Below are 26,971 nucleotides of genomic sequence, written 5' to 3'. Positions count from 1 at the left end.
CCTACAGCATCAAAGACATTGAAGCAAACCATGAGCTCACATCCAGGGAGATGTTTGAGGCAAGCTCCATTTTGTCAAAATCCTGATAAATAGTTCTACAGCTACTGTGGTAAAAGGAACTAGAAGGCTCAGCATCCCTCAGAAGGCCATACCTTTTCTTTCTGCAATTAAAATTGCTGCAGCGGACAGTAATGGAGTGCCACTGCAGAAATTCCCTCCTGGAAATCCTAGCTATATTGTCTGCTCAGGGAAGGTTTCTCTAATATAAGCAGAGGATTTCGTTTAATGAGGAAAGAAACTATACTTGGTGAAAACGCAAGGAATTACAAGTAGTCTTGTGTTCCCTTAGATCTATTAATCTCTGCCAACTCCTATTTCTTCCCTTATATATACTATAAAATCTAAAAAAAAAAAGTAATCAAAACTTGACACAAAGAAAAAATTTACCATCAAATGTATTAGAAATAATTACTTTCTAAGAAATAAATTTGTGCCTCATCTACTGGAGTGTGAAGATTTAGCTTTCTTTATTGGCATTGCTTAAGCTGCAGGAAATGGAGAGAAAACATTTAATGCAATATGATCCGTTTTATGTCAATATTATCTTTTTAATCCTGAATTGCAAATTAAAATTCCTCCTTTAAACAAAGGCATGGACATTCAGCTTGGAAACCAATGCCTTCTATCTACTGTAACTATACAGACAAGTTTAATTCTCCATTGTAAATAATAATAATAAAGTGCATAGATTTTTTTAAAAATGTAAAACCAAAACCAAAATCTTAGTAATTTCATGGTTTCCAATGTCATTGCTAATTGTGCAAGGTAACAGTCACCAACAAAATCCTCATTTCCAGGTAGCAGCACAGGTCTTTGCACTAGCAGGCTGCTACCATTTTTCTGTCCTGTTTTAATGAATTCGTAGCTAAGAGCAAGATGCAGCATATAAAAACAATGATTTTTAGCTTGTCCACTGGGATAAATTTTTCCAGGGTTTTCATGGTGTTCCAGGCTAATTATTGGATATAATTAGAACAGTTGACTAGGGTAAACTAAAGCAGAAAATGTACTTGTAAAATGGTCCTGACAGCCTGGGGAGAGACTTGTAGTATTCATTTTTATACTTTTTTTTTTTTTTTTTCCCTGAAAAAATACTTCTGAAGAATAGAGATCAGACGATTTTTAGGGTTATTCTGGAGTCACTAAAAATCCCTGAGCCAGGTAATGCAAGGCAGAAGTTCAGGACAAGAAGTGGTCCATGCTGGCTAATGAAGTTTCCAATGGGTTGTCCCAGCAGAGCAGCTCGCAGTCCCTTTTCCCAGCTTACTGTCCCTCAGGGATATGTATCTAGGGCTTTCTCCAAATGCTTTTTCTTTTTCTATGCACACTGAGGCAAGCTGGTTCTGCTGCAGTAAGATCCAGCACTTCGGTTGCATATTTGCATGAACAAATTTTGTTCCAGCAGCTTTGTGTAGACAGTGATGTGTATGGAGCATGCTGCAGGGACATACAGTACTGGTAAGGGATTTAAGTTTGCTAATCAAAAGGTAAATGGGAAATACCACACACGGTGAACAGAAGCAATGTGGCTATCTTAGAACTGCATGAAGGGACGTTATTTTCTGAATTTTGCAATGTTTCCATTGTTTGATGAGAATAGGGTTATTTTGTGGCTGTCTTTTCCACCATATTATGGTGAGTTCTTAATAGTGAAAATTATGTCAGAAAATGAAAGGGAAATGAAATGAAATGTGAAACGAATACAGAAGTTATTGTTTCCTGAATATTAGGAGCACAACAAATAAGTTATCTAGTTCATTTACTAGCCTGAAAGGACAAGAATGAAACAAAGTGAAGTCTGCTTGACACATAATCAGGTCTCTGTCCTTGTGCATGCTGGTAGCTTTCCATCGCATTTGGACCCTTGATCTGAAGGTTTCCTTGGTTGCCTGGATTTCCTTTGTGCTTGTGGCGGTCATGGGGAGCTCAAGGACAAAATACACACTTTGGCTTGTGACCTGCAGATGGTGAAAGCGCCTCTGGATTCTTTCTGATTTTGTCTAAAAGGCTGTGAACTTGCTGAACCTGTCTGCTGTGATCCAGCTTTGCATGAAGTTTAAGTGTACAGCAGTTTTCCATACTGAAGGGTGAGCCAAGCAACCCACGAGTCTTTTCCATGGCATAGGTATAGCACTTAGCAGGCAGATGGGAACTCGTGTATTGAGCCAAACCCACTTATTTGCAAATGAATCAGTGCCATACACCCTTGGGGAGGACTGTAATAACAAATGCTGGTTTGAAATGTCATCTTTTCTGTGGGAAAATTCTCAATAGGTAATGTGTTAACTATTTTCAGCCTAATTTTAAGCAAACAGAAATTGGTATTCACTGAAGTCTGTAAAGAATATTCTATCTTTAACCAATGCCACAGCAGATTTCATCTTGCTCCATTCTGAAAGTCACACTGATGAGAAAAGGAGGTTTTTTCCCTCATGTTTGGCATTGTAAACAGAGCCTGCACTCTTAGGCAGTGCTTTAATTATACATTATATTAACCAGTGTGAAATACTGAGATTTTTAGGATAGCCAAAAACCTTCTTTACATTTTATTTTTTAGAGCTTGAAATTAACTTTTCACAGTCTGGCTCAAACTGATCAGTAGATACAAAAATTTGCCCTGTCTGCAGTAAGTTTCTCCAGTGCTCACTCCAGTCCCTTGCAAAGCATCCTCTGTAAAGACCCCAGTGGGCAGACATGGGCAGACATCCCAAAGCACTGGGCTTCAGCTGTCAGGCTGATATCTCCGTTATAAATGTTGGTGCCAATCTTGCAGGCACTTGGAATGGCCTTGTGAAAAAGCTGAACTCTTTGTTTTTAAACTTCACCCCTTGGCAGTAGGTCTGTGCCCACGCTGTTGGGCTCACCAAGGTGTGCAGATGTGCTGCTGGTGGGCTGCACCTGGCTGGCCGATGCTGGAGATGCCCCAGGTTGGTGTGCTGCTAGATGAGCATTTTTTCTACCTCCTGCCACAGTGCTTAATCAGGATCTCAGGCTGAAGCTCTGGCCTGTCAGCTGGGTAGAGGTACTTATGTGTCTCTCCAGCCTGCGGAGGCAGTTTCAGGGCTGAACACACTTGCCTCTTGAACATTAAGGTTTTGTGGTTGGACTTTCCAACGTTGTCTCAGTAGTGTTTTTCCCCCTCTTGAAAATAAGCATTACTTTGCACTTTATGAGTTTTCAAAGCAGTCTGTAAAGATGGAAGAGCACCTGTCAGCTTGCCAGGAGCCTGATCCGATTTCTGCAAGATGCCAATGACAAGTCTGGCTGTTAAAGGGTCTCTGCAAAGAGCAATGTCTTTGCACTAGTCCTTGCATGGAGATGACTTGAATTAACTTTCAGTACTGGAGATTACACAATATCATTAACATGAGTTAATGTGTCATAACCACTGGCTCCAGTGGCATTACCATTAGCATAGTTATCTTGCTGCTGTTGTGTAATTGCATCCATTATTTCACTGGCAATTGTGCGAATTACCATGACTGTAACTGTGTAAATATCTGAATTGCTCATTCACAGAGCAGCACCTAGAAAAATGGATGTTGAACAGCCACCAGCAGTACTGTCCTGGCTGATTCAAACAGGGCACAGCTGTGCTCCCAGCTTTTCAGGCCAACCAGCACACAAGTGGTAGAGGGATGTGGGAGAGGAGGGGAAGACAGGTGTTATTAAGGTCTCCTGACCAGCTCCATAACTATCTGCAGGTTCAAACTACCTGCTTGAAGCGCTAATGGTGTTGGAGACATCTTCTGTAGTGTGCCCAACCACTCTTTCTCTTCTTGGCAGACCTTGAGTTTTTGGCTGTGTTGGTATTAAGAGACTCATCAGCATAGGCAGTGGTGTCACAGCCTTGCCTACCAACCCTGTGAGGGGTCACCCCTGCTTCTTGTTGTAGAAGTAGCTCAGGAATGCCTGGACCATTCACTAGGATGATTAATGTAGCCTGTCAACTCCCGAAAGGATTGGAAATGCCATACTTCATTGGATTTTGCAGGGTATTTGGGATCCTTTTCCTTCTTCTTCTACTTTTTTTTTTTTTTTTTAATTACACTGTTCTGCTTGACTTGCCCAGAGAAGCTGTGTTGTGCACCAAGGAGCACATTAGCACGGGGAAACAGCGGAAAGGCAGCGCCCTCCTGTTTAAATTAAAGCTGAGCCACATCAGAATGTTGCCAATTAAAAATAAAATGAATGACTTTGCTCTCTCTGTAGGTGACCTGTCTCCACGATTTCTTTGGGGATGATGATGTGTTTATCGCCTGTGGTCCAGAAAAATTCCGCTATGCACAGGATGACTTTTCTCTGGATGAAAGCGGTAACATTAAACACACACTACTCTCCAGTCTGTTTTTATTTGATTACAATTTATTTGATTACCATTCGGTTGCTTGTAACAGATAATAATGCTGCATGCTTTTGTTCTGTTCTTTAAGGCCAAGTACATGGTATTCAACATCCTTTCGTGATACTAATACAGTCAGTGGATATTTTAATTAGGCAAACATTGACTGAGATACTCCATGTCAAAGTAGGTGGACTGCTGCACTGTACCATTACTTTGATATTTATTGCAAAGTCTGGTCTTGTATATCCTTTAAACTTTATCCAGTTGCAATCAGATGAAAATATTTTTCTTGAGACCTAAACAGTAGAAGAATAGTCTCTACTTTTCTATTTGAAACACATACCCACTGTTTGTCGATCTTGTCCTTAGGTGTGCTTGTGAATATTAAAAATGAGAACAAGCACAATTAAAAAGAAAAATCACTCCCTCTACTTCTTTCTTCTGCTGATTCAAAAAGCAGAGCAGTAATTCCCTTGTTAGATGGGACTGGGACGGCACCGTTATTTGTCCCTGTTATGATTGTAACCACAAATCTGTAATAATGTGAGACTCTGTGATGAATTAAACCATTAAATTTTTGATTTCACAGAATATACAGAGCTTGCTTGTAGGAGTTACCACCTACCCTACCTGGCAACTGTATATACCAACAGCACAGGGTGTCAGCTGGTGCCAGTGAGTGCAGCAAGTCAACAAATGCAGCTTTGACTATTTAAACTAGAAGAAAATGTGGTCTCCAAACATTCAGACTTATTTCTGAAAGCTTGTAGGTATCCTGTGTAGGGAGCAGGACCTACATGCTATCTTGTATGCTACAAACTGGCTCAGCACCGAAGACCAAAGAGAACTCTTGCTGTATACCAGGAGGTAAAGCAGCTTCTAATGTTCAAACACCACATTTTTATGACTTCTTAGCAAGACCGATTTTATTTGACACTGGTACTTCTCACCTGTGTAGTCCAGATGAACCCATTTGGTGGTCTTGGGTATTTCAGTGCTTCCAAGCTTCAACTGAAACTTTGCAGACAGAGAGCTGTGTCAGGCTGGAGGAGTGATCTGTAATGTGAGCTTCATATTTTATTTTAACGCTCTGCATTTGAGTCAGCTCCATGGGGAGTCCCGCACTGTAAAACAGATTGCATGCAGTCCTAGCAGAACAACTTGATGGAAAGCCCAGCTCTCTGCCTACACTCCTGGTTTCTGCTAATTTTTCCAGCTTGGATTTCTCTAATAAAAATAAGCCAAGTTTGCTGTTGGGCTGGCACTGAGCAACTGCAGCTCTCCGTTTTATTTTCAGGGGGGTGGGGGTGCCCTGCACCTCTCAAGAAACAGATGAGGAGCCATTAGCCAGCAGCGTTTTCCCATTATCCGCTCATCATCCTTCCTTGTTATGAGTCAGATGCTGCAAGGAGAAGCTGAGGTCTTAGAGATGAATGTCACTTATTAAAATTTCCTCTGTCACGGGTACTTTTTCTTGCCTGTTTGGATGACAAGCACTTGGATTGCTGGCTTTTATGTTCACTCTGGCAGCACATCAGGAAACAAAACGAGAAATACCATAACAGCAGATTATGTCATCTTTTTCCTCCTGACTGGCCACCACAGCTTCTGCCCTATAATCCCTTTTGCTGAGCACCTTCCAGATGTTGTTGCTCTGTTTCATTCATACCCGCTGGTTTCAGTATCAGCACACTGAAATCTCACCCCCATGATGTTAAGAGGCCTGTTTATACTGATGTCAGCACAATCAGATCCCCACATTTACTACCTTGTTTCAAGATGTACAAATGCCCGGTAATTGCCTTTGGTGTACTGGCACTTGCCAATGGCTGAGCTGGAGAAATCCCTCCGTCAGCTTTTCTGTGCTGGAAAATGCAAAGCTGAGTTTCTTTGAATTATTCCTTTGGGGAGAAAATAAATCTGGATTCTCTCTTGGAAGGAGGCAACATAAAGTATTTTCCCTTTTTAGCTTTATATTTACGGAGTAATTCAGGTGACTAAAAACTGATGTTTCACACCCTTTTAAACTCCCTTGGTTTCTGAGAACCTGTACCTGACTTACAGATACCACACAGGGGCACCTGGAGACTCACTCTACCCCTGTGAGGCACCTCACATAGCATTTGCTGCCTTGGTCTGGGCAAAAGAATTGCTCTCTGAGATCCAAACGTTGCATTGTTTTTGTTACACAGCTATGTGTAAGAGCCATAAAAAATATTACTTCTCGAGTGCCCGAAGATGATTTTTTCCCATGTTTTGGTCTGGCTGATTAATACCAGGAACAGTAATTTGCACACTCTCCTGAGTGGCTATCTCACAGTGCCTCATCAGACATGATTATTTAGTACCAAGGAGAAATAGTCAACTTCTCCCACCATCATTTCTCCTATACATGTTTAAAAAATTGTGATATATCTGTCTGAAGCCCTAGAAGCCTTTCTGTAGCATCATCTTTAAGAAGTCGGGTACTTCAGGGGAGAAAACAAAAACAAAACAAAACACACCTATTTTTAACCTGACTAACAGTTTACAAATTCTGTTTAGTAGGAGAGAGAATAAACTTATTGTAGATTTAATTATCACCATGCAATATCTCTGGAGCACAAGGAATCATCTCCTCACATTCTTGTACTGCATGACCCAACAGCAAACTCTCCCACAAACCGTCTGGAAGAAAAAGAGACTGGCTTTTGACTGTCTGAAAATGAGGAAGGCCTGGAGAAAAATTTAGGGCAATTACATGTTCATAGATATTCTGATATATAAGTAAATAGCACATACATTTAGGTCAGACAACTTGTTTTTGGTTGACCAATTACTGATCCGCCTTGTACTGCGTTTGTTCATTCCCATCAGGGAATGCAGTCCGGGGAATTCTCAGTCCAGCCCATGCATGCTGAGCTGAACTTCCCAATGAAAACCTGCGTGTATGTGGAACGTCTAATTCACCTGTAAAAAAAAAACAACACTCTTTTTCACAGCCTGGTGAGGACAATCTGTTGTAGGAGGTTAGGTGAGACCAGTTAGCGTTTGATAAAAAAGGGAATTCCCTTTTTACTGCCACCATCCTAACTGAGTAAAGTTAGCTTCAAGGATGGCAACGTTCTTTTTCTATGAACTCTCTATGTAAATAAATCTTGGTTTTGAAGATCTGACATGCCTGAATTCCTGGGACACATGTGAGTTTGTCAGCATTTAGTTTAGAAAACACAGTCTCATCTGCTCTTATCTTTAAGCACATAAATCTACTAGATTTCTTTATGTAAACCTTTCAGAAAGGGATGACTGGCCAGGACAGAGGACATGTTCTTTAGAACCAGTTTGTCATCTTTGCTTTCTGCATCTGTAAAGTTGCAGCTTGTTGAAACACAGAAAGAGGTTGGTTCAGGCTGAGTGAATGCCTCTTGGGGCAGGTGTCCCAGGCACAACTTGGAGGTATTTAAGTCATGCCACGAGCTATTTGCTGGCTTCCTACACCTGCGTAAATGGCACTCATCATTACTACCACTAGGTCTTCACGGGATATATGCTTCCCTTATACGTGCTGACTGTTTTCACTGTGCTTACTAATTGGTGGGCTCCAAGGCAAGGGGAAGGGCAGAAAAACCTTGATAGAACCCAGGTAGAACGATGGGCCCTGCCAGGGAGAACAGCCTGACCTAGATGTACAGTCTCAGCAACTCCTCTAGAGGAGCAAAGCTGTTCCCTTAGCTCTCCCCCTAAAATGTCACCTTTCTGCCCTGAAGAAAATGTGGAAATGCCAGTTTTTCCCTTGGTGTTGAGGTTTTTACAGGTCTTTGGAGACAAAAGTCCCTAAGGCACCCATGGGTGTTTCACGCCTAGTGTCCATAGACAGTGAGATTAGGTAGGGACATGACCACGGTTGCTGTTTGTTTCCTCAGAGTGCCGGGTGATGAAAGGGAGCCCGGCGACTGCCACGGGCAGTAAGTCATCTCCCACCCCTCAGAAGAGCTCAGCAAAGAGTCCAGCTCCTATGCGCCGCAGCAAGTCTCCAGCTGATTCAGGTAACCATCAAGATGGTGAGTGATTGTTTTCTGGTGTCTGAATATTAAATCTGCTCAAGAGGAAAACATGCAGTGTGTGTCTTTGGATATGCTGACCATTGGTGTTTGCATTTGAGATTTTGGCACAAGAAGCTGGTGCTAGCTTACAGGGTCACTAAATAAATACTGGAGAGGAATTCCCTGTCAGATAAGTGTAATCATGGCTTTGGGATGGCACCAGCCACAGTCTCACAGCCTCTTGCTCTAAAAAATCTTTAAAAACAAGTGTTTCCTATTTGCAGGCAGGAAATCAAGGCCCACAATATTCCTGTATGTTTGCTTTAGGTACAGACTGAGTTGGAATAACCTCTTGTGCAATGCAAATGGTAATTATTGTACAAGTCAGAAGTGTCCCCTTTTAATCACTATTTAAAGAAGACCAGTGACCTACCAGCTAGAGAACTGGTGGTGGGCTTATTGCTGTGATAGAGACATTCATTCAGTAGAACAGAGAAGCAAAATGACAATCCTGACTTGCTGCAGCCGCATTCACTATTTGAAATGCCTCCCTCCCTCTTCAGTAGCAACTGGATTGGCAGTGTAGCACACATGGAGAGCTGCAGAGGCTATAAATTAAAGGCCTGGCTGAATATCACACCTCTTGTAATTGGTGGTTTTTATAGTCATACAATGGAGAGATTGGGTCTCTAGGTTTATCATCTGTCCTGCTACTTTTTCCAAAAGAGAGGCTGACATGGCCTTTCATTAAAATGGCCAAATCACCAATTAAGCATTTCAGGATTCCAGGAAAGCTTCATAGATTGAATTCAAGTGACCCACAGTATAAACACAGGTGATATAAAGCAGAAACTGCTTTTCACCTTCATAGTGTCACATTGTATTTTCTTTGTGAACACCACTCAACAATTGACCATCAGTAGATATTGGATTACTAGATTTAAAATTCTCCTAATGGTATTCAGAAGGCTTTTCGCCATGAAGCAGTTAATTTGTTTAGGGTCTCTGGATGTTCTTCAGCTACTTAAAAAGACAATGTGAAATTGGTTGGCACATGCCAAGACTTTGGTTTAAATAATTACTTATTTATAAGGTGATTCTGCATTCAGAGTTTTCCTTCAATTTTCCAGTACGCACTGTTCTTAAACTCAGGCTTGCTTAATCTAAAAAGCTTTTACAATACCAAATGCATGGTGGAGTTGCGTAGGTGTATTGAAAATGGGGTTGAAAATCTGCTGTTGATTAAAAACAAAACCAAACAATCTCCTATTCAGTGATCTAGGAGTCAGGCCATGCATGAGTTCTGAGACATCATTTAAACTCCATAAGTATCAGGTGCTAATTGCCACCAGAACTAGACTTTGTTGCATGAGCATGCAGTCTAATGTGAAATGGCAACTATTGTGTTCTTGATTTTAACTGATTGAATGACTCATGAGAACAAAACAGTGAGTCATCTGATGAAGTCTGATGAACACAGTTGAGCCTTTCAGAGGGAGATTAAAATGTCAAACAATAGCCAGCTCCTGGAGTTAAGGCTTGTAATGAAGGACAAATCAAGTTTCTTAAATCCATGTAGACAAAGGTCTTTCGTACTTTCCTGCGATGTCCATACAGAAGTAGCAGCCTGTCCTGTTTAATGAGAATAGAAAATGACCAAACTCTTAGCCCTGGAAAGTTAATCAAAGACGGTTGTTTTCTCAGGACAGAGAGAAAAAAGAATATCACCATCTTGTCTTCTTGTCCCTTGAATTTCTAATAAAGAAAGTGTGTCTACACATCACTTGAGAGTCAATATTTACATAAACAATCAACAGGCTTGTCTGGATTTTGAAGTTATCACCTTGAGAAAGGCAGGGAATGCTGAATGAAGCCTGATTAATAAAAGATGATCTGACCCAATTTTTTTTCAGAATTCTCACCTATTTCTTCTGTGAAAATAGTTTTGTTTTAAAAGCCGTTTTGTTTCAAGTACATTAAGTATTTTTCCAGCATGCTTGATCTCCTACCTAGTTGTACCTTTTGTCTTTGCTGCCTTTCACTCTGTTGTGGTTGTCATTTCAGATCTTGGAGTTTCTTTGATTCTATGTTATTAGATTTTATTCTTTTCAGTTCCTTTCCATGTATTATTTTTTATCCTTTTTTCCACCTTTGAGAAATCTCTTGATTTTAATTCAGGTTCTGAGGTGAGTCTCCTAACTGTTTGTGTGAAAGAATTCTGAACCTTTCTTATTACAAACACACTACACTTACAGGATGTTACTTTCTTTCATTTCTTACTCCATTTTCCCATGAAAACAGCTGGGAAAATGGTGCATAATTTATCAGCAGCAAAAAAGAGAATGCAGTGAATTTACATCTGGACAGTGGTCAGTAGCATTTGCCAGTGCACGTGTGGTACCCACACAGGCAGCTAAGGCTTAGGGCAGATTGTGCATGCACAGCTGTGCCTCACTCCTTGGCAACAGCTCTGATGCCAGTAGATAGCAGACAAAAGTACTACATTGCTGTTACAGCACAGGGGGAACAGAAAAAGCCTGCTTCAGCACAGCCTGGTAGTGTTGCTAATTCTGGGGATGTAACATTGACAGCATGACAACATTCCATATATTTCCCCCACCACTCACTGTTTCTCACTCCACTTTGTGTGTCAACATCAATAAAACACTTCTCCTTTAAAGCTGTGGAAATGCTTTGTGCCCAAATAGCAGCAGCTATCCTCCACACAGGCTGGGGTATTTGGGGACTTGTGTTTTATTCCAGTCTCCTCCACTGACTCTCTCTCATTTGAGCTGATCAAGCCTTCTTTACCAATGCATTCTCCAAGAGAGTTTATACCAATGTGTATACAAAGCACATGGAATCATTTAAAAAAAAAAAAAAAAAAAAAAAAAAGCTTTCACACTAATTATTTGGGGTTATTTCTGAAAACAAGAGTGTATTCTGAAAACATTTGTAAAATAATATTGCTAAAACAAAAGCTACCAGCTCTCAGATTTCCAGTGACAAGAGACATCTCCATCAGCAGAGTGATGTCAGTATATACTCCAGACTTCCACCAGAAGCAAGGCACACAGCACAGAGCAGCCTGGACACTGTCAACCCTCCAGCTGATCAAGACTGCTTCACTGACCTGCACGCTAACATGTTCATCTCAGTCATTCAATCATGCTGCAGGATTATGCAGGTGAATTAATACAACTGTGTGGCCTTACGCTGTGAAAGCCATCATCATAGACTGTGTAGATTCCCAGGTAAGCTGATTTGTCAGCCTGGAAGTGTAGGGATCTGCCTTCTGTGCCAGATGATCTACATTCATTGCTAGCCTTTGCTCCGTTTGGTTTTGGCTATGGGTTTAGTGATCTACGTCTCAATGAGAAACATAGGACCTGGTGTAACCAGCTTTCTGTGAGAGACACAGAGAGTACTGCTGGCTGGAGTTCACTTTCTCCTGATGGCACCAAAAATGTTGTTCCTGACAGTGGTCTCTGGAGCCACCTGAGTCAGAATAATAGAAGAATACAGAAGGAAATATATGTAAAAGTTTGGAAATCCAGCATTGAAAAGAAAGAAGTTTCTAAGCCATTTAATTGGTCTTATCACCAGCTAGATGTCAACTGTAATGTTTTCTTTCGTTGTCTTGTTACAGCCATCCTGGTAATGAGCCAGCCAAGTATGTAAGTGGTCAGATCCCATTCTAAGATAACAAAGATTAACATGGAGCAACAGAAGACACAAACAAAATATTTTGTTTAAAAAAAACCATCAGGACGAAAGCCTATGCGCAGAAGTACAGCTGCATGGAGGATACGAGCTCCAGCTGCAGTGATTCGACTTCACCAGTCAAGTTGCTACCTTCTGCCGGAGGCAATTTGCCTCCTGCCTAGACATGTCATGGCCTTGATGTGAAAAGCTCAATTCCCCCTAGGCAGCCAGAGCCCTTCAGCTCCAACAATATTTGAAAAATGAAGTAGCTAATCCACAGAAACATGTTAAACACTGTTTTCTTGGCATGGAACTTTTATCTCTTCATTTACCATGCAGTCATTGAAATGAATGAACGAAGGTGGGATGAATGAATGAAAAATGAGGAAGTGTCTTGCTATAACCAGATGGTAACAGACCACAATCCTTTTTTTCCCAAGGGGAATCCTTTCTTCCTTATCTCGTTAACCCCCCAACCCATATATGCACCTTCTTAGCAACGCCAGTGTATTTCTGTTTTGATTCAGCTATTTCTTCAGGCACCACAATGATCGCTCCATTCTGGTACGGACAGAACATGCTAAGAAACGTCTAGGCAAACTAGAGAAAATCCAGAAGAAAATCCCTTAGGTTCAAAAACGACTCTTGGAAGAAAAGTTGAGGGAAATGGACTGATTCAGGTCAGAAAAAAGGACGATCGGGTAGGCACTATTTAATACTCTCCAAGTGCATTTAAAGTATTAAAAAGAGGATAAGGATCAATTTTCTTGTGTGCTCATCAGGGACAGGAAAGGACATTGGTTTAATTTTTAATAAGGGGCATATAGATTATGCATTAGAATACTTTCCCATCATATGGATCTTATTCAGTGGAACAGGTCTCCTAGGGAGTTTGTGAGTCCCTGTCAGACTTGGTGCTTTTACAAAATAATTTAGACAGATCTCTACTGACGGTGACCCAAATACACCTGCTTGCGATTTAGTGCACAGAATTAGAATTACAAAGCTTTTGTGGTCCTTTCCAGCCTCTATGTTTCTTTCCATGAAGTCAGCTTTGCTAAATAACATAGCATAGGGAATTAAAAAAAATCAGACTAAGCTATACCTGCAGAAAACCATCCAGTTCCTACTCCTGGCATGACAGAAAAAGACTGGTCATGAGGAGACTGGTCTGTGTTCCTGCTTCTGTGTCCTGCCACAGCAACTCACAGATGGGTTTATGTGCTGGCGTAATTGAGAAAACCCAATGGTAATTCCAAGATATGGTGGATATGAGGCAGCCATCTGGTATTGTCTAGGAGGATGGACTAAGGTGTCATACAGGTTCCATGAAATTCAAATGGGTAAGGTCAGCATGAAGTTTGGGAGAATTAGGACTAAGGATTTCTTTACCAGACTGCTCCAACAAGAAGTCAAATCAAATGAAAGACGGAGCTAAATCTCAGGTGAGGAACATGGAGTGAAAATAACGATGTCTTTTCCCCTTACTTCTTTGTTATAAAAATCTGAATGTATCTTAGAGTAGCTCACATAATAAACAAGAGTTTAATTGTGCGTACATGTGCTGTGGTAGGAAAGTTTTAAATCCAGCATGATCTCAGTCCCTCAGTCCAGAGCCACGGGTACCTGAGATGAAATTTGAAGATGTCTTTTCCCCAGTTTTGCCTTGATTTGGTTTAGGGACCCTATGAGCAGGGCTCTGAGGCACTGCTACAAGACTTTAATTTCTTACTCCTCTAATGGGAGGGTTTGGATAGAGGGACAAAAGCATATTCACAGAGCAGCAGCAATTAGCAAAACAGATACAGAATGTCAGTCTGTCGTGACAGCAGATCTAGCTCCCTGGGGTCATTATCTATGAATGTGTTAAAAAGGCAGCAGATGTATTTTGGATTGCACAGAGGATAGAGCAGCTTGTTATAGCACTTACACTTACTTATGTTCTGCTGGCTGACAATCCGCAGTACACATCCAGTGGGCAGATCACCCTCACAAAATGCAGTGAGAAAGGGGTACCAACAGTGCAGAGCTGAGTGCTTGGAAGTTGGGAGGTGCCTGAGTGAAGGATGCCTGTGCAATCTGAATTCTTACATTCCTGAATAAATGCTACAGTGGAGTCAATATGTTTTCTGCAGGCTCTTCTGACCTGGAGGGCAGGATGGCTTGTGCTTGGTAAATGAGCTGCTATTTCCATGTTTGTTCTATGCTCTCCTTGTTCTGGCTGTTACCTCTCTTATTTTCTTGGTGTCTCTTCAAACCCTGACCTGGACTATCCACATATTTCACACATTTTTTTTTCCCCTCTCCTGTGGTGTAGGAGCATGTCCTCCCCACACTAGGAAGTCATCCACAAAACTGGAAACCCCGATGGAGCAAGCAGTGTTAGCTTTATTTTCCTAAATGCAAGAGATATATGTATCTCCACAGATTTGAAGCACTTACTGTAATCTTTTGGCCCTGCTTTTTCCTGTTCTGTTCATCGATAGAAATTTGAACTCTAAAGATGGATCTCACTAACCTCATTTAGAGGTCTTAGTGCTTTGTCATTGCTGGAAATCCAGACCTAGAGACTGAGTCAGCCAAGCAAACCTGAGCAGCACTCAAGGAATAATTGTATATGAGAAGCTTGGCTAAAATATCTGGGGAGAGGCAGGCAGAGAATTCAGTTTACCTGGATCTCTCATAGCCACCTCAAACATGACATGATGCTATATTCTCCATAATCCCTCTCATTTGCTGGACAAACCTTATTTATCTCCCAAGTACAAATTGTCTTGTGCACTGAAGGAGGAACAGATCCTTTGAAAAAAGGTAACACGTGTTCATGCAATTAAAGGATGTGTTGTATGCACAGAGGAGCTTTAAAGCAAATTGAGGTTGCAAAGCAAATACAATGACATAAGTAACATTCAATATGCAAACAATAAACTGACAGAAAAAAAAGAAAGAAAGAAAGAAAGAAAGAAAGAAAAAGAATTCTAATGAAAGATGGCTATAAAGAGTGGTTTCCAACAGCCAAGCTTATGTGGGACCCTCAGCTACCGTAAGTCATCAGCAGATTTCAGTGGAGCAACAGCGTTATACACCACCTGGGATCTGCCCTTTGCCTCTTGTTATTTCCTTGCATTTGAGTTCCAAAGAAGTGTATGCAAGTTTGATTATGAACACTATTCTTCATTAGCAGACAGAGAAAATTAAACTGGGCTTCTTAATTGTTGCTCCTGCTGCAAAACTCTATGTGAGCGTCTGTAATGATACACATCCGTCTTGTTGGATTTCTGATTTGGATGTCACATCTGCTTTTCATTGGTGCACATAAAATATTAATATCCCTACTGCAGCACTTAAAAGTCTTGCTGTATTAGGGAATTTCTGTCCTTCCCTGCAGCAATTACATCCTTTCGCTGCGTACTGTTTGCCGTTATCTCGGTATTTCTGTTTGTGGAAGGAAAATTTGGGTTCTTTGTACAGTTAGGTGGCTTTCTTCATCTTAGGAAGGATTATTTCCTGCCTCGGGATCAGTGATAACTGGAAATAAAGGAAGAGGTGTTTTAGAAAACAGAGATGGATTCCAGCTAATAAAGATTGTATTAGTACTTTTTTTTAAAATAAAAAACCTAAGGTCACTTGTTTTTTTTTCCTGAATTGCCTTCATTACATGGCACATAGTGAACTCTACATTTTTCCCCATCAATCTCAAGGGCAGCTCACTCTGTAGAACTGCCGCAAAGTGAAAAGTGGCCTGTCGCAGAGCAGGGAGCAGTGCGTAACAGTTGCTGGATTTCCCTAACTAGTTTTTCTTCCAATCAATAAAGAATGGCCTGAGTTGGAACAGGGAGGTAAGGAGGCACTTTATGCCCCAATTATCTACAAATCATTACTTTTACCATCTTTTAGGAAATATCTGTTTTCTTGTTAAGGTGCATTTATAATGGGAAAAAAAAAAAAAAAAAAGCTTTCTGCAATGAATAGCCTCTTTGCAATAGTGCCTTCTACATCAAAGGTACCTCGCTAAGAATTGGTTAAATCTGAGCTGCTCTAACAAGCCAAATTATAGATTTAGTCTCTCATGAATATTTTTGCAACTAGAAAAACTTGAATGAAGCCAAAAGTTATAGCTGGAAGTCCATGGATGTAGTGGAAAAAAAAAAAAAAAGTCTTAGTTCCAATATGGAATTGCTCATCAGTAGATAACACAGAAGGAATGTAACTGCTCACATGACATGTAAGAAATATCTGTTTGGTCCTGGCTCCAGTGATTTATTTTTATTTAAATACTGAATGGTTTGTACAAGGTGGAGCCCTTCTTAGGAAGGGCTGAGCAGGCTGCGCCCCTTCAGCCAGGCCTGAAGCCTGGGGCTGAGCTCTGGAGTGGGGCATCCTGCAGCCCTGAGGCCAAGCCAGGCTCTGCCATTGAGCGTTAGAGGTGTTTAATTGAGCTTATGCTTAACTGTGCCCGTGCAGCAGTCCCCCAAAGTAATGCACTCGAGATTAATCATATACCTGCACGGCTGGGACCAGACTCTGCAACTGATGTAAAGGCCGGACACATTTTAGCCCCACTGGCTGCAGTGTGTGCGTAGACCTGAGGAAGGGAATGTGTTCACGTGTTCACATGAGAATTAAATTCAGCTTGGCCCAGCACCACCAGGGGCAGGACTGCAGCACTGCGAGGCAGCTCCCTGCTCTCCCAGCCCGGGGAAGGCGTCCCCAGCCTAGCACAGCTGCAGAGCACAGAGATTCCAAATCCTCACATCCTCTTTCCATAGCAGTGGAGATGAAAAGAAGCTGCAAGGTGGGTTCAGGTACATATCTTGCTGCTCTGCTTTTGATAGTTATACCTTTGTCAGTTACACCTGATTTTGCTCTTAAAAATACAGTTGCATACACTGTTGTTACTTATGCATTTTTTAGGTCTCCTCCAGACACTCAAATACTTGCTTAATTGCAAGTATCTAATTTGCATATTCAGCTATTACAATTGAAAGTGTAAGTGCCATACACTGAAGTCCTCATTTTCCTGTTCATGTGCCTTTGTAGCTAGAGTAATGATGCACAGAGGTAGCAGGCACTTAGAGAGCAGGACAGCAATCCTGGGTCATGATAAGCTTGTCTTTCATTGTGAAACATCAACACAAGTAAAAATACTTTCTTTAAGGGGGTAGGAACGTGTATAGTTAGCTGAGGGAAGGCAACATTACTGCCATTTAAGGAAATGACAATCAAAATATTTGGGGTTTAGTTTTGTGGCTTGTGCTGAATATGTTAACATCTGGAGTAGGTTTTGGAAATGTCACTTTCTGTACATTTGACTGGGATGTTGTAGTTTAATGCTGATAAGGCCTCCAGCTTGCTGCTGATTGGATTGCAAAAAGAAGAGACCGGGGAAGGTAATATAGTTTGACATAGACAGCATGAGTTGGAATTTCCTTCCCGCAAGAAATGCTGCTTGTGCTGATGGAGCTGTGTGTTTATAACCCCTGGTGGCAGGAGCAGGGTGAGGCTCTGTGTCCCTAGAGTTGGTACACAGCACATGAATGACCAAGTTCGCTCGGAGTAACTATGTCTGTGTGAAATATATAGTGTGACACTTGGAAATTATCAAATACATTAGCTTTCTTCAAAGGACATCAATGGCAGGAAGAAAACAATTTATCCCGATTCCATTTTGTTTGCCTTCACTTTTCTGCACAGTATGCTATTTCCTCAGGTTCCTTTTTAATCCAATAAATACATAATGACTCTGACAGAGGCCTGGACTCCTTCATTTCGACTACAAGCTGGGTCTGTGAAGGCCTCACAGAAGCACCCTTCCTAAAGCTCTTTAGTTTAAATGGACATGGTTTTTAATGACGAGAAACACAGAGAGTAACTATGTTTTCTTCAAAACAAAGTGAATAAACAGAGCAACCAGAAAGGCCAGATTCTGATCTCTGAGAGGGCAAGAGGGACATACCACCCTGTGCTTGTCCCAGGGCTTTGGAAGGTCTCTTTTGGTCATTTAGGCCCAGCCACAGCTAACGACATCCAGGGCATTCCAGGCAGCTGTTTATCTAATTTGCAATATGTTTATTTGACTCTAACGTTTCTTCTGTTGGATCCAGGATTTCTGCAGCCTCTGGTCTCCACTCATGCCTTAAGTACCATGTGGTTTCAATTGTGTTAAACTGTCGGAGAGCACAGAAATTGTCTTTCTGATTTTCTGTTGATGTATGTCTTGAATCAATTTGGTGAATATTTGTATTGTAAAATATTGCTCCTTTGTATTTCACTGTCATTTACAGCTGAGTATCCTGAATAGTTGAAAGCCTTAGGTCAGGTGAATACCCATGCTGTTCATATATATATATATATTTTTTTTTTCTCCTGACTAACACAAATAAACAATAGCATTTCTGTATTGACTGTTAGGATATCTTCCAGCTCCCCAAAGGACAGAAATGATCTTTCTTTTGCTTGTGTAATTACTAGCTTCTGTCTTATTTTCTGACAGCAAATGGGACCTCAAGCAGTCAGTTGTCTACACCCAAATCCAAGCAGTCCCCGATCTCCACACCTACCAGCCCAGGGAGTCTCCGTAAGCACAAGGTATTACGTTTCTTATACCTTACTAAATCAGTTTCTTCCTTGGTCTACTCAGATGTGTAATGCATTTAAGTATAGTCCATATTCTCTTGAAGCACAACTCCTAAAGTTGAAATAGTGGAGAATTTGGCCCATTACCTAAAAGGATTGTTACTTTGGTCTATAGCAAGAAGATGAGTCCAGTCTGAATATTTACATGGGCTTTCTCATTTCTGTAGTAGCCACAGTGTTGCTTTTCTCCTCTTTGAACAGTCTTTGCTTGATATAAAAATTGGAATTTGGATGTAAACTTAAGTACAATGAAGGTCAGTGGGATTTCTGCTTTAGTAATCAGAATGTACCTCAGCCTGAGCATGATTTTAAAAGCATTGCCTTGAAATTCTGGAAGAGTAATTAAAAAATTCTGGTGGTGGTGAGGTTTTGCAGTCAGCTAGCCACATGCCATCCCCTGTGAGCTAGATTGCACAAGCCGAGCTGATTTTGTTTGAGGATTATGGTTTACCTCAAAGCAAGGAGTGGTAGCAGAAGCTGAACTGCAGTTGTTACGATGGTGGCACAAAGCACAGAGAAGTCAATGTGAAGAATCCCCAGAAGTCCAGTGGGCTTTGGACTACATCTCTAGCATGAGGACTTTGGACATAGGACTGAATGGCATTGGGAGAGCCTGGGGTGGACTTTTGGCTTCTCGAAAATCAGATCCTTAAAATATTCCCAACATATGGAGAGGCTGTAGTCACTCACCCTTCCTTTAACAAAGGCATAGCTTAATCCAGATGAAATCAGGTGTTTTTGTTTTTGTTTTTGTTTTTGTTTTTTCCCCCCTAGGATTTCACACTGGTCTCAGCTGCTTAGCTTGAAGTCTAAGGACATGCACCAAGTTTAACACAGTGCTTTCAAATTTATTATTAATTTATAATCAAGAACAGAATCAAGCCCATGGTCTGCACTCAGCAATTGCTTGTGTGTATTTCAATGAAAGTAGTGCTGCAAACTGCATCCCTTGCTTCAGCAACCAAGGACCTAAAATACTTTCTCAACACTGTCTCATTCAGGGCTTTGGAGATTAGGATTGGCTTTCTAGTAAAGATGAGTAAAGCTCACCTATAACATTTTATGTATGTTTTCAGCTGGCTGACTTAGGATCTTTCCAGTGAAGGCCGTAGAACATTTATAATAGATGGTGACTGCTGAGGGCAAAGCCAATCCATCTATGAGCTAAATTAAGCCAATCAGAAAACATGAATGTAGCATTTTAGGTTCCCAGAATATTCATGCATCATTGTTTTCCTCCCAGGAGCAATTTTCCACTTATGATGAAATCACTTTTCTCTTTTTCCCCTAAAGCTCAAATGGTAAATGCTTAGAATGAGTTCACCACGAAGTCATATTTTACCTTGTCTTATATCAAGATGGCTGTGAATTCCCTTTCTGTGTATTTGTGCTTTGCTTCATTTTGCTCAGTTATTGCAGGGGGAGGGGATGTGTGTGTGTGGGGGGGTGATGTCAAGGTTCAAAAAAGTCCAAAGAGAGCTTTAGTCCTTAGGATGGTAGTATACCTAGTTCCATGCAAAACTTCAAAGAAGTGGAATAAGATGGTTACCCAGAAAGAGACCTTGAAAAAGGTTTATATTCAGTGTTTGATCCAATGAATATACTTGGGATTATGTTCTTAACCCTTCTGAACAATCAGAAATGGTGTAAAATAAAGAATAAATCACAAAAGGTGATATTCCTAGAGATTTGTCCTAAGGGTAGCTGTCAAATAAAGGTAAGACTTGTTATTGTGGACTTAAGTTCAGTGAGACCTGTTTAAGGAAAGATTCTGTTCTTTCATGCATGTACTGCAATGGACACATTGATCCAGAAGCGATAAAAAAAATTCTTCTCAAACTTTTCATTAAACAGTCATCTTTCTTTTGGTACCAAGGTGCACCTGCTCCACTGTGCAAGTAACCTGCCTTGATTTTTGCCTTGATCTAACTGGATAACTATCCAGTAACCAATGCATGAGAATTCCACACTGTCCCCTCAGCTGCGCAGAGCTGGACCGCTTGACTGTCTCCTTGTGCATGACCAGAAGTGGAAAACGATTGTGTGAGTTAACATTTTTTTCTTTCTTCCCACAGGACTTGTATCTGCCTCTGTCTTTGGATGACTCTGATTCCCTTGGAGATTCCATGTAAAGCGACATGAAGATAATTGTCCATATTGCGAGCTATGTTTAAGATACAGTAGAGTACTTCTGCCAAAATAAGCAGATAGGTGACTGGTGCTTTCAAATCAGACAAAGGACACACAGTTATATGTCATTTTTTTTCTGTGATTTATCCTCTGTGCCACAAACCAACACTTGCCAGTCTATAGAGATAGAGGGATACCATTCTTCTAATAGGGATGCAAAATGGATATTGCCAGCAATTTTGGGCCAGTATGCCAACGATCCTATGTATTTCCCATTTTATTCTATTATTTCTTCTGCTGCTGCAAATATGTAATTTTCCTAATGATAGTAAAGTAGCTCCTCCTGGTATGGGGCAAATCAATTTTTTGCTGACCAATTTGAAAGCTCAAGTAAAGCACATTCTATTCTTTACCTGTCCAAACTGCCAACATTTGCTTGCTCACCTGCTCCTCATTTGTAGCTCTGATTTTAGAACCTGCATACTAACTAGTACTGTTTTTATTGTTACAGGGCAGGAAGGGAAATGACTTATTATTTTGATACTTAATAAGCCAGCAGAAGCTTGGACAAGTTTAGGAATGATTGCATGAGATGCTAAGTAAGGTTAGTGCAAGAGTGATTGTTCAGATATTGAAATACTGGGATTTGTTAAATGATTAATCAAAAAAATAAAAATAAAAATAAAAACAAAACAAAACAGTTTCTGGAGCTGAAGAGCTTTCACATATGGTCCAAAGACACTATTAGCTGGTAACAAATTTTTATAATTACCCTATGGTATCTCTCTATCTCTGTTTATAACAGTAATGCCTTTTGAACAGCCAACACTGAAAACACTGTGAAAATTTGTTTTCAGGTCTGACATCCTATAGGTCGCTTTTTATAGCAAAAAAAATCAATACACTTTTTATAAAGGAAAACCTTGTATCTGTGTTTTGGGAGTGAGGATTCAAGCTCCTTCTTTTTTATAAAAGCTGGTAATTTTGTTTTGTTTAAAAAAACACATTCAGAAAAATGTACAAAAAAAACCAACCAACAACTGCAGAACAGTAATAACAACAAATCAGTTTAGAAAACTTGTCATCACTGCCAAAACAGACACTTGTAGGGGAAAAAAAAGTTAATTCAAAATATTGAATGTTTTGATAGTTTTTGTAATGTTTAAGACTACGTATTTGGTTTTTTACACTTCAGTATTCATAACTATGGCCAGATTCTCTACTTATATAACAAATAGAACTTTGTGGTGTTCAAAAACACGTATTTTAAAAAACTCTTCTATCTGATAAAAGCAAACTTATTGTATTTAGAGAAACCTTTCGCTTTTAGTAATCAGTAATGACTCCTACAGAATGCAAAGTTCATCTATTCACGCAGGGCTGGTGGTTTTTACTACGCCGAAGCTTTGTCATAGGCTAGCTGGCATTGCCTCTCTTTCTCATGGAATAAGCTTTCGATAAAACTGATTATTACAGAACTTTACTTAAATGAAGTCCGTGCAATCAAATCTTTCTTTGTTCCTCTATTTGCCTTTGTTTCAATGTATACACCTACTCCTTATTCTCTTGCAACCCCTTGTGATTAGAATGAATTATAATGTTGTGATGTTTGATGCTATATGAATGCTGGGTTGTTCCCAAAGCCACTCCACATTTTGTTTGCTTGCACTGCTGGTATGAAACAATCTGTGCAGGCTGTGTCTTTATATGTGATGATACATATAAGGCAACTTAAAAAAGATGCATCTGAGAGAGGACAGAATCGGGAATTACCACGGGGTAAGAGTTATGCACCAAATTTGCACCCTGTAGTTTTAGTGCATGATCATTTACACACAGAGTTTTGCACAAGAAATCGTTGGTGCCCACAAATAACTTCATTGAATTGAGTAATTTGCTGACTATGCGACTGCTAAATGAACATTTCACCTGTTGTATATAGCATTCTGGTTTCAGTTCAGAAGGCTAGAGGCTCATGTTGAAGCTCTGGAGTGTGTGGGGGAAAGGATGGTATTGTGGACCAAGCATAGGTGCAGTAGTCAGGACGCCTTCATTCGAGCTTTGGCATTCCTAGATTTAGTGTCTGGACAGGGGCAGGTCTCTTAGTAACTCTGTGCCTCAATAGGTCTATCCGTCCCTACGGGGATAATACTGCTCTACCTCACTGGGGGTTGTGAGTCCAAATGTTGGTTAACATTTGTCAAGTGCTTTCAGATCCTCTAACAGAAGGTGCTCAACTGTTCTGGGTGCAGATTTGGTTATGGGTGCTAATTTTTGGCTGTTTAATCTGCTAGGTGCTACTGTAGACACCAGTCTTGAGAAATTTGGCTTTTAAAGTACCAGGATATCAAAGGCCAAGGTTATGCCAACAATATTATTCATTAGAGCTTTTGTCTTAACAAAAGCTTTAGTGAGACAAATAATTTAACAAGCTTTTACCCTCGCCTCTGTTCTGCTGATGGAAATCTGAGTCTCTCCCCAGTTTCTGCCCTTCCAGGGACCCTGACTAGTAGTCATGACTCTGCCTGTTAAGAGATGATGGACTTGGACTCCAGTCGGAGGTGTCACTTAGTGACACAGGCTGTTCCCTTCACAGCCAGGGACAGCATGTCCTGCCACCTTCCTGTGAGTCCTCCCTAACCCAGGAGACCAGCCATGAAATTAGATTTAGGTTCTCTTACTACTCAGTATAGGACACTCACCACAGGTCCACCAAGAAAACCTAAATCTTTGATATCCAAAAGCAGACTGAAGTGCTAGAGCTGATGGTGGTATGAAAAGAGTCCAAAATGTGCTTTCATCCAAAATCCATGAGTTCAGTTTGTATACATGTAAGATAAAGCAGGATGCCAAAGGGCGAATGAACCTTTGGATGGAAAGATGGTTGTTGAGAGGTGGTTCCGTTTCTTCCTGCCACAAGTAGTGTTTGGTTAAAGATGCTCTTCCTTGTAGAGCATGCTGAAGAATGTTAGGTCTTCCTGAGCTGTACCTAGTGACATATCTAAAACCTGATCCTGCGAGTGCTGCCTTGGGAGTAGAGTTTTGTTTGCACAAGTATCATCCTGGGGCGGGGCTGAGCCCAGTAATTCCTTCAGGGGACTAGCATGGGAACTTGAAAAGGCCTAAAAGAAGAAGAAGAAAAAAGAATCTTCAGTGGGAGAAATAGCCATTCAAACCAGCAAAAGCCACAAAGAAAACAGGGTATGAGGTCAAACTCCCCAGTTTTAAAAAGCAATTTTCTAGGTAGAAATGCCTGGGCAGTAGAAGTCAGTGAGGATTTCAGCTGTAACATAGAGTTAAGTCTGTATTAATGCCAATATTGCATGAGTTCTTGTACAGAAATGCATGTGGAATGTAGAGTACATTCACCACTAGGTATCTTTGGCTTTGTAGGATCCCTAAGATAGATTTGAATACAAAGAGAAACAATGCACAGGCATCATACCTTAGTCATTTAAATATAGGTACAGCCCTGATTCAGGAAAGAAGTTAAAGACATGCTTAAATTTTAGTACATGCTTTACTCCTGTTGATTTTTCACGAGATGTAAGCTTGGGTTTGGTCAGAAGGCTTTCCTGAACTGGAATGAATTAGGAATTAGTTTCAATATATTATAATAATTCCAGACCTTATGAGAGATCCTGGAGCACATGATAGTAATTCCACCGTATACTCCAGAGTTTACTTTTTATATTTTTTTCTACTTTTACAAGCACATAAAACACCACAGGATATGAGGATTTGCCATATTAATTCTGCTATAAAAACCCTGTCTAATTTCCCTCATGAGGCTGCCTTTAGTGTTTTCAGAGATTAATAGAATCACTAAGACTATATTGTTTTAAAACAATACAGTATTTAAAAACAAACTGGAGAGACTCTTAAAGTGGTACGGAGCTTTGTTTCTTTGAAATTTGCCTTTATTTATTCAATATCCAGTATATTCTAACAGATTTGCATACAAAACAGTAAAAATACCTATTTCAGACACATAATGATTAAGAGGGAATTAAAGCAATCCTCCAAGCACTGAGAGACTGATGTATTTCACATTCATACCTTCAGTGATGGTCTTGACTGGAGAACATGAGGACAATGCAGCAAAATTCTTGAACGTTAGGATTTTTGTCACTTGTAAAACATTTATATTTTGAAATTTCTGAGTTGAAGTCCCCTCTGAGTTAATTCAGTTCTACCAGCTAGATAGCCAACCCAGTCTCCATTCCTTGACGTAATTTTGAAAGAGTTTGGTAATGGAATTCTACCTTGGTCCGCTCTGCAGAGGGAGGTGGAAATAGCTTTTGCTTACCATTGTCTGTGTTTCCAGTATCTGCACACAATTTACAGTCTTGTCAGAATGTGGAAACACTTAACTCTGTTATTTTCATAGGCAACAGAAAAATAATTCTACTTAGAAAAGAACTTCCACATCTCCCTTTCTCATTTAGCTAACACAAATATGCATGCAAAGAATCACACACAGTCTAGATGTTATTTCTCTCATTTCCTTGAACAGTGCTTTTGAAAGGAAAAAAGGGAATTAGGACCAAAACTTGTGGCTTACAGCAAAACAGTGTTACACCCAGGCATTTCTAATAGGAAATACTGGTATAAAAGCATTCATTTCCTGTTATTGAAATGGATACTGATGACATTTTATAGGATGCCTTGTGTTTGCTTTTTCACGTCTTTGAGGTCAGTGCTGGTCTTATTGCAAGTTAAATAAAACCTGGTGAAATTGCTCTGTAACACCATGCAGAGTCCCTAAAGAGACATGGTTCCAGTGACAGCCATCCCTGGAATTGCACCCTCTCTACAGGGGCATGGTATGGACCCTACACCATGAGCCTTCTTCACTGTAGTAAGAGCACGGGTGTATTTTGCCATTGACCTCAGTGGCACCCCACGTCCATTCAGGGCAATTGGAGAGTTGTCTTTGACTATAGTAGAGGCAGAATTGTTTTTAGAGAAAGGAAGAAAAGATAGCCAAGTAAATTAGGTATAAAGTTAGTCCAGAAAGTGTCTCCTCAAGCTAAGACAATCCACAACCAGAGAAAAGCTACAGAGAAGTGCGTTTACCACACACAAGGTGCTGATCATGACCAGGACAGAACGAAATGGTTTCTTTAGTGGTAGTTTCAGCTTGAAGTTATTTTTCTGGTTGCTGATGGAAGAAAGTCAAAATAGTATTTGGGACTGGTAATGTTTTTTGTAGAAATAAATGAACGGCACAGGATGAAGATCTTTTTCTGTTTATATAGACAGTGTGATGTCAGTCCAGGCAACAGGATTAGTGCTTTATACAAGATACCTTAGAAGAGGTCCAGCTGAAAGACCACCTTGGTGTACTGAGACCAAGGAGGTTAAGTCTTTTAAGTGCCTTCCAACATGCTTTGGGCATCAGAAGCAGGACTACACGTGTGCCCAGCAAGGCCTAGGTAAAATGGCCTTGTCAAAAGCGGACAGGACAGACTGCTTGATTCCTGAGCTTCATGAGATGGTTAGCCCATCTCACATTTATGTAACTAGCTCTTGAAGGTGACTGTCTCCAGGATCATGGATTTCTTCTGGCTGATGCCTCTGTCCCATCCATATGAACCTGAGCAGGCCTCTCCATGCTATCTCAGGAAATGTTAAAGCTGAGCCCTGTGTCTCTCTACATCGATGGGGCTGAGCTTGGGTTCTGCTGCATCAGCCATCAATACTGTTATTCAGGTATTCTTCACCAGCCCTCTTTGCAAAAGACTGAGGACAGCATGCCCATAGACCCCTTCGGATTTTGTTGTTTTGTTTTTTCCCCTCTGGACAGAAACAAAAAGAGTAATTTCATGTTTTCAGGTCTGGGCTAAGCTGACAAAAAAAAGAAAAAAAAAAGTAGTGTGAACAGGGAGATGCTCAGAGACTGTAAGTGGATGGATGGAAAGGCTTTTTTCAGCAATGTCATTGCACAGCTGTTCTGACAGAACCCTAGTTGCAGGGTGGGGTAGGGGTTCTCCTTCTGCAGGTGAAGATGCAGAACTCTGGGGTCACAGACCATGATCCATCTGTCAGGACATTCTGTTTAGAGAAGGTT

General features: G+C 40.7%; 1 protein-coding gene across 5 annotated transcripts in view; it reads left to right on the top strand.

The window, feature by feature from the left end:
• DCX (doublecortin) overlaps window positions 1-26,725 on the top strand; it is a 77,868-nt gene extending 51,143 nt beyond the window's left edge. For 2 of the 5 annotated variants that reach the window (XM_032196029.1, XM_032196030.1), the window contains exons 4-7: window positions 4,273-4,375; window positions 8,308-8,445; window positions 18,626-18,723; window positions 20,844-26,725. In XM_032196029.1, coding sequence (XP_032051920.1) covers window positions 4,273-4,375; window positions 8,308-8,445; window positions 18,626-18,723; window positions 20,844-20,900 — 396 coding nt within the window. In that variant the 3' untranslated portion in view covers window positions 20,901-26,725. The remainder of the gene's footprint in view (window positions 1-4,272; window positions 4,376-8,307; window positions 8,446-18,625; window positions 18,724-20,843) is intronic. The other 3 variants (XM_032196033.1, XM_032196032.1, XM_032196031.1) reach the window with 3 other exon arrangements.
• The last annotated feature ends 246 nt before the right edge of the window (window positions 26,726-26,971 follow it).

The sequence above is a fragment of the Aythya fuligula genome, chromosome 13 (assembly GCF_009819795.1).
Source record: "Aythya fuligula isolate bAytFul2 chromosome 13, bAytFul2.pri, whole genome shotgun sequence".
NCBI classification, from domain to species: domain Eukaryota; kingdom Metazoa; phylum Chordata; class Aves; order Anseriformes; family Anatidae; genus Aythya; species Aythya fuligula.
The sequence above is the reverse complement of the archived record's forward strand: the minus strand, read 5'-3'. Positions and strand labels throughout refer to the sequence as shown.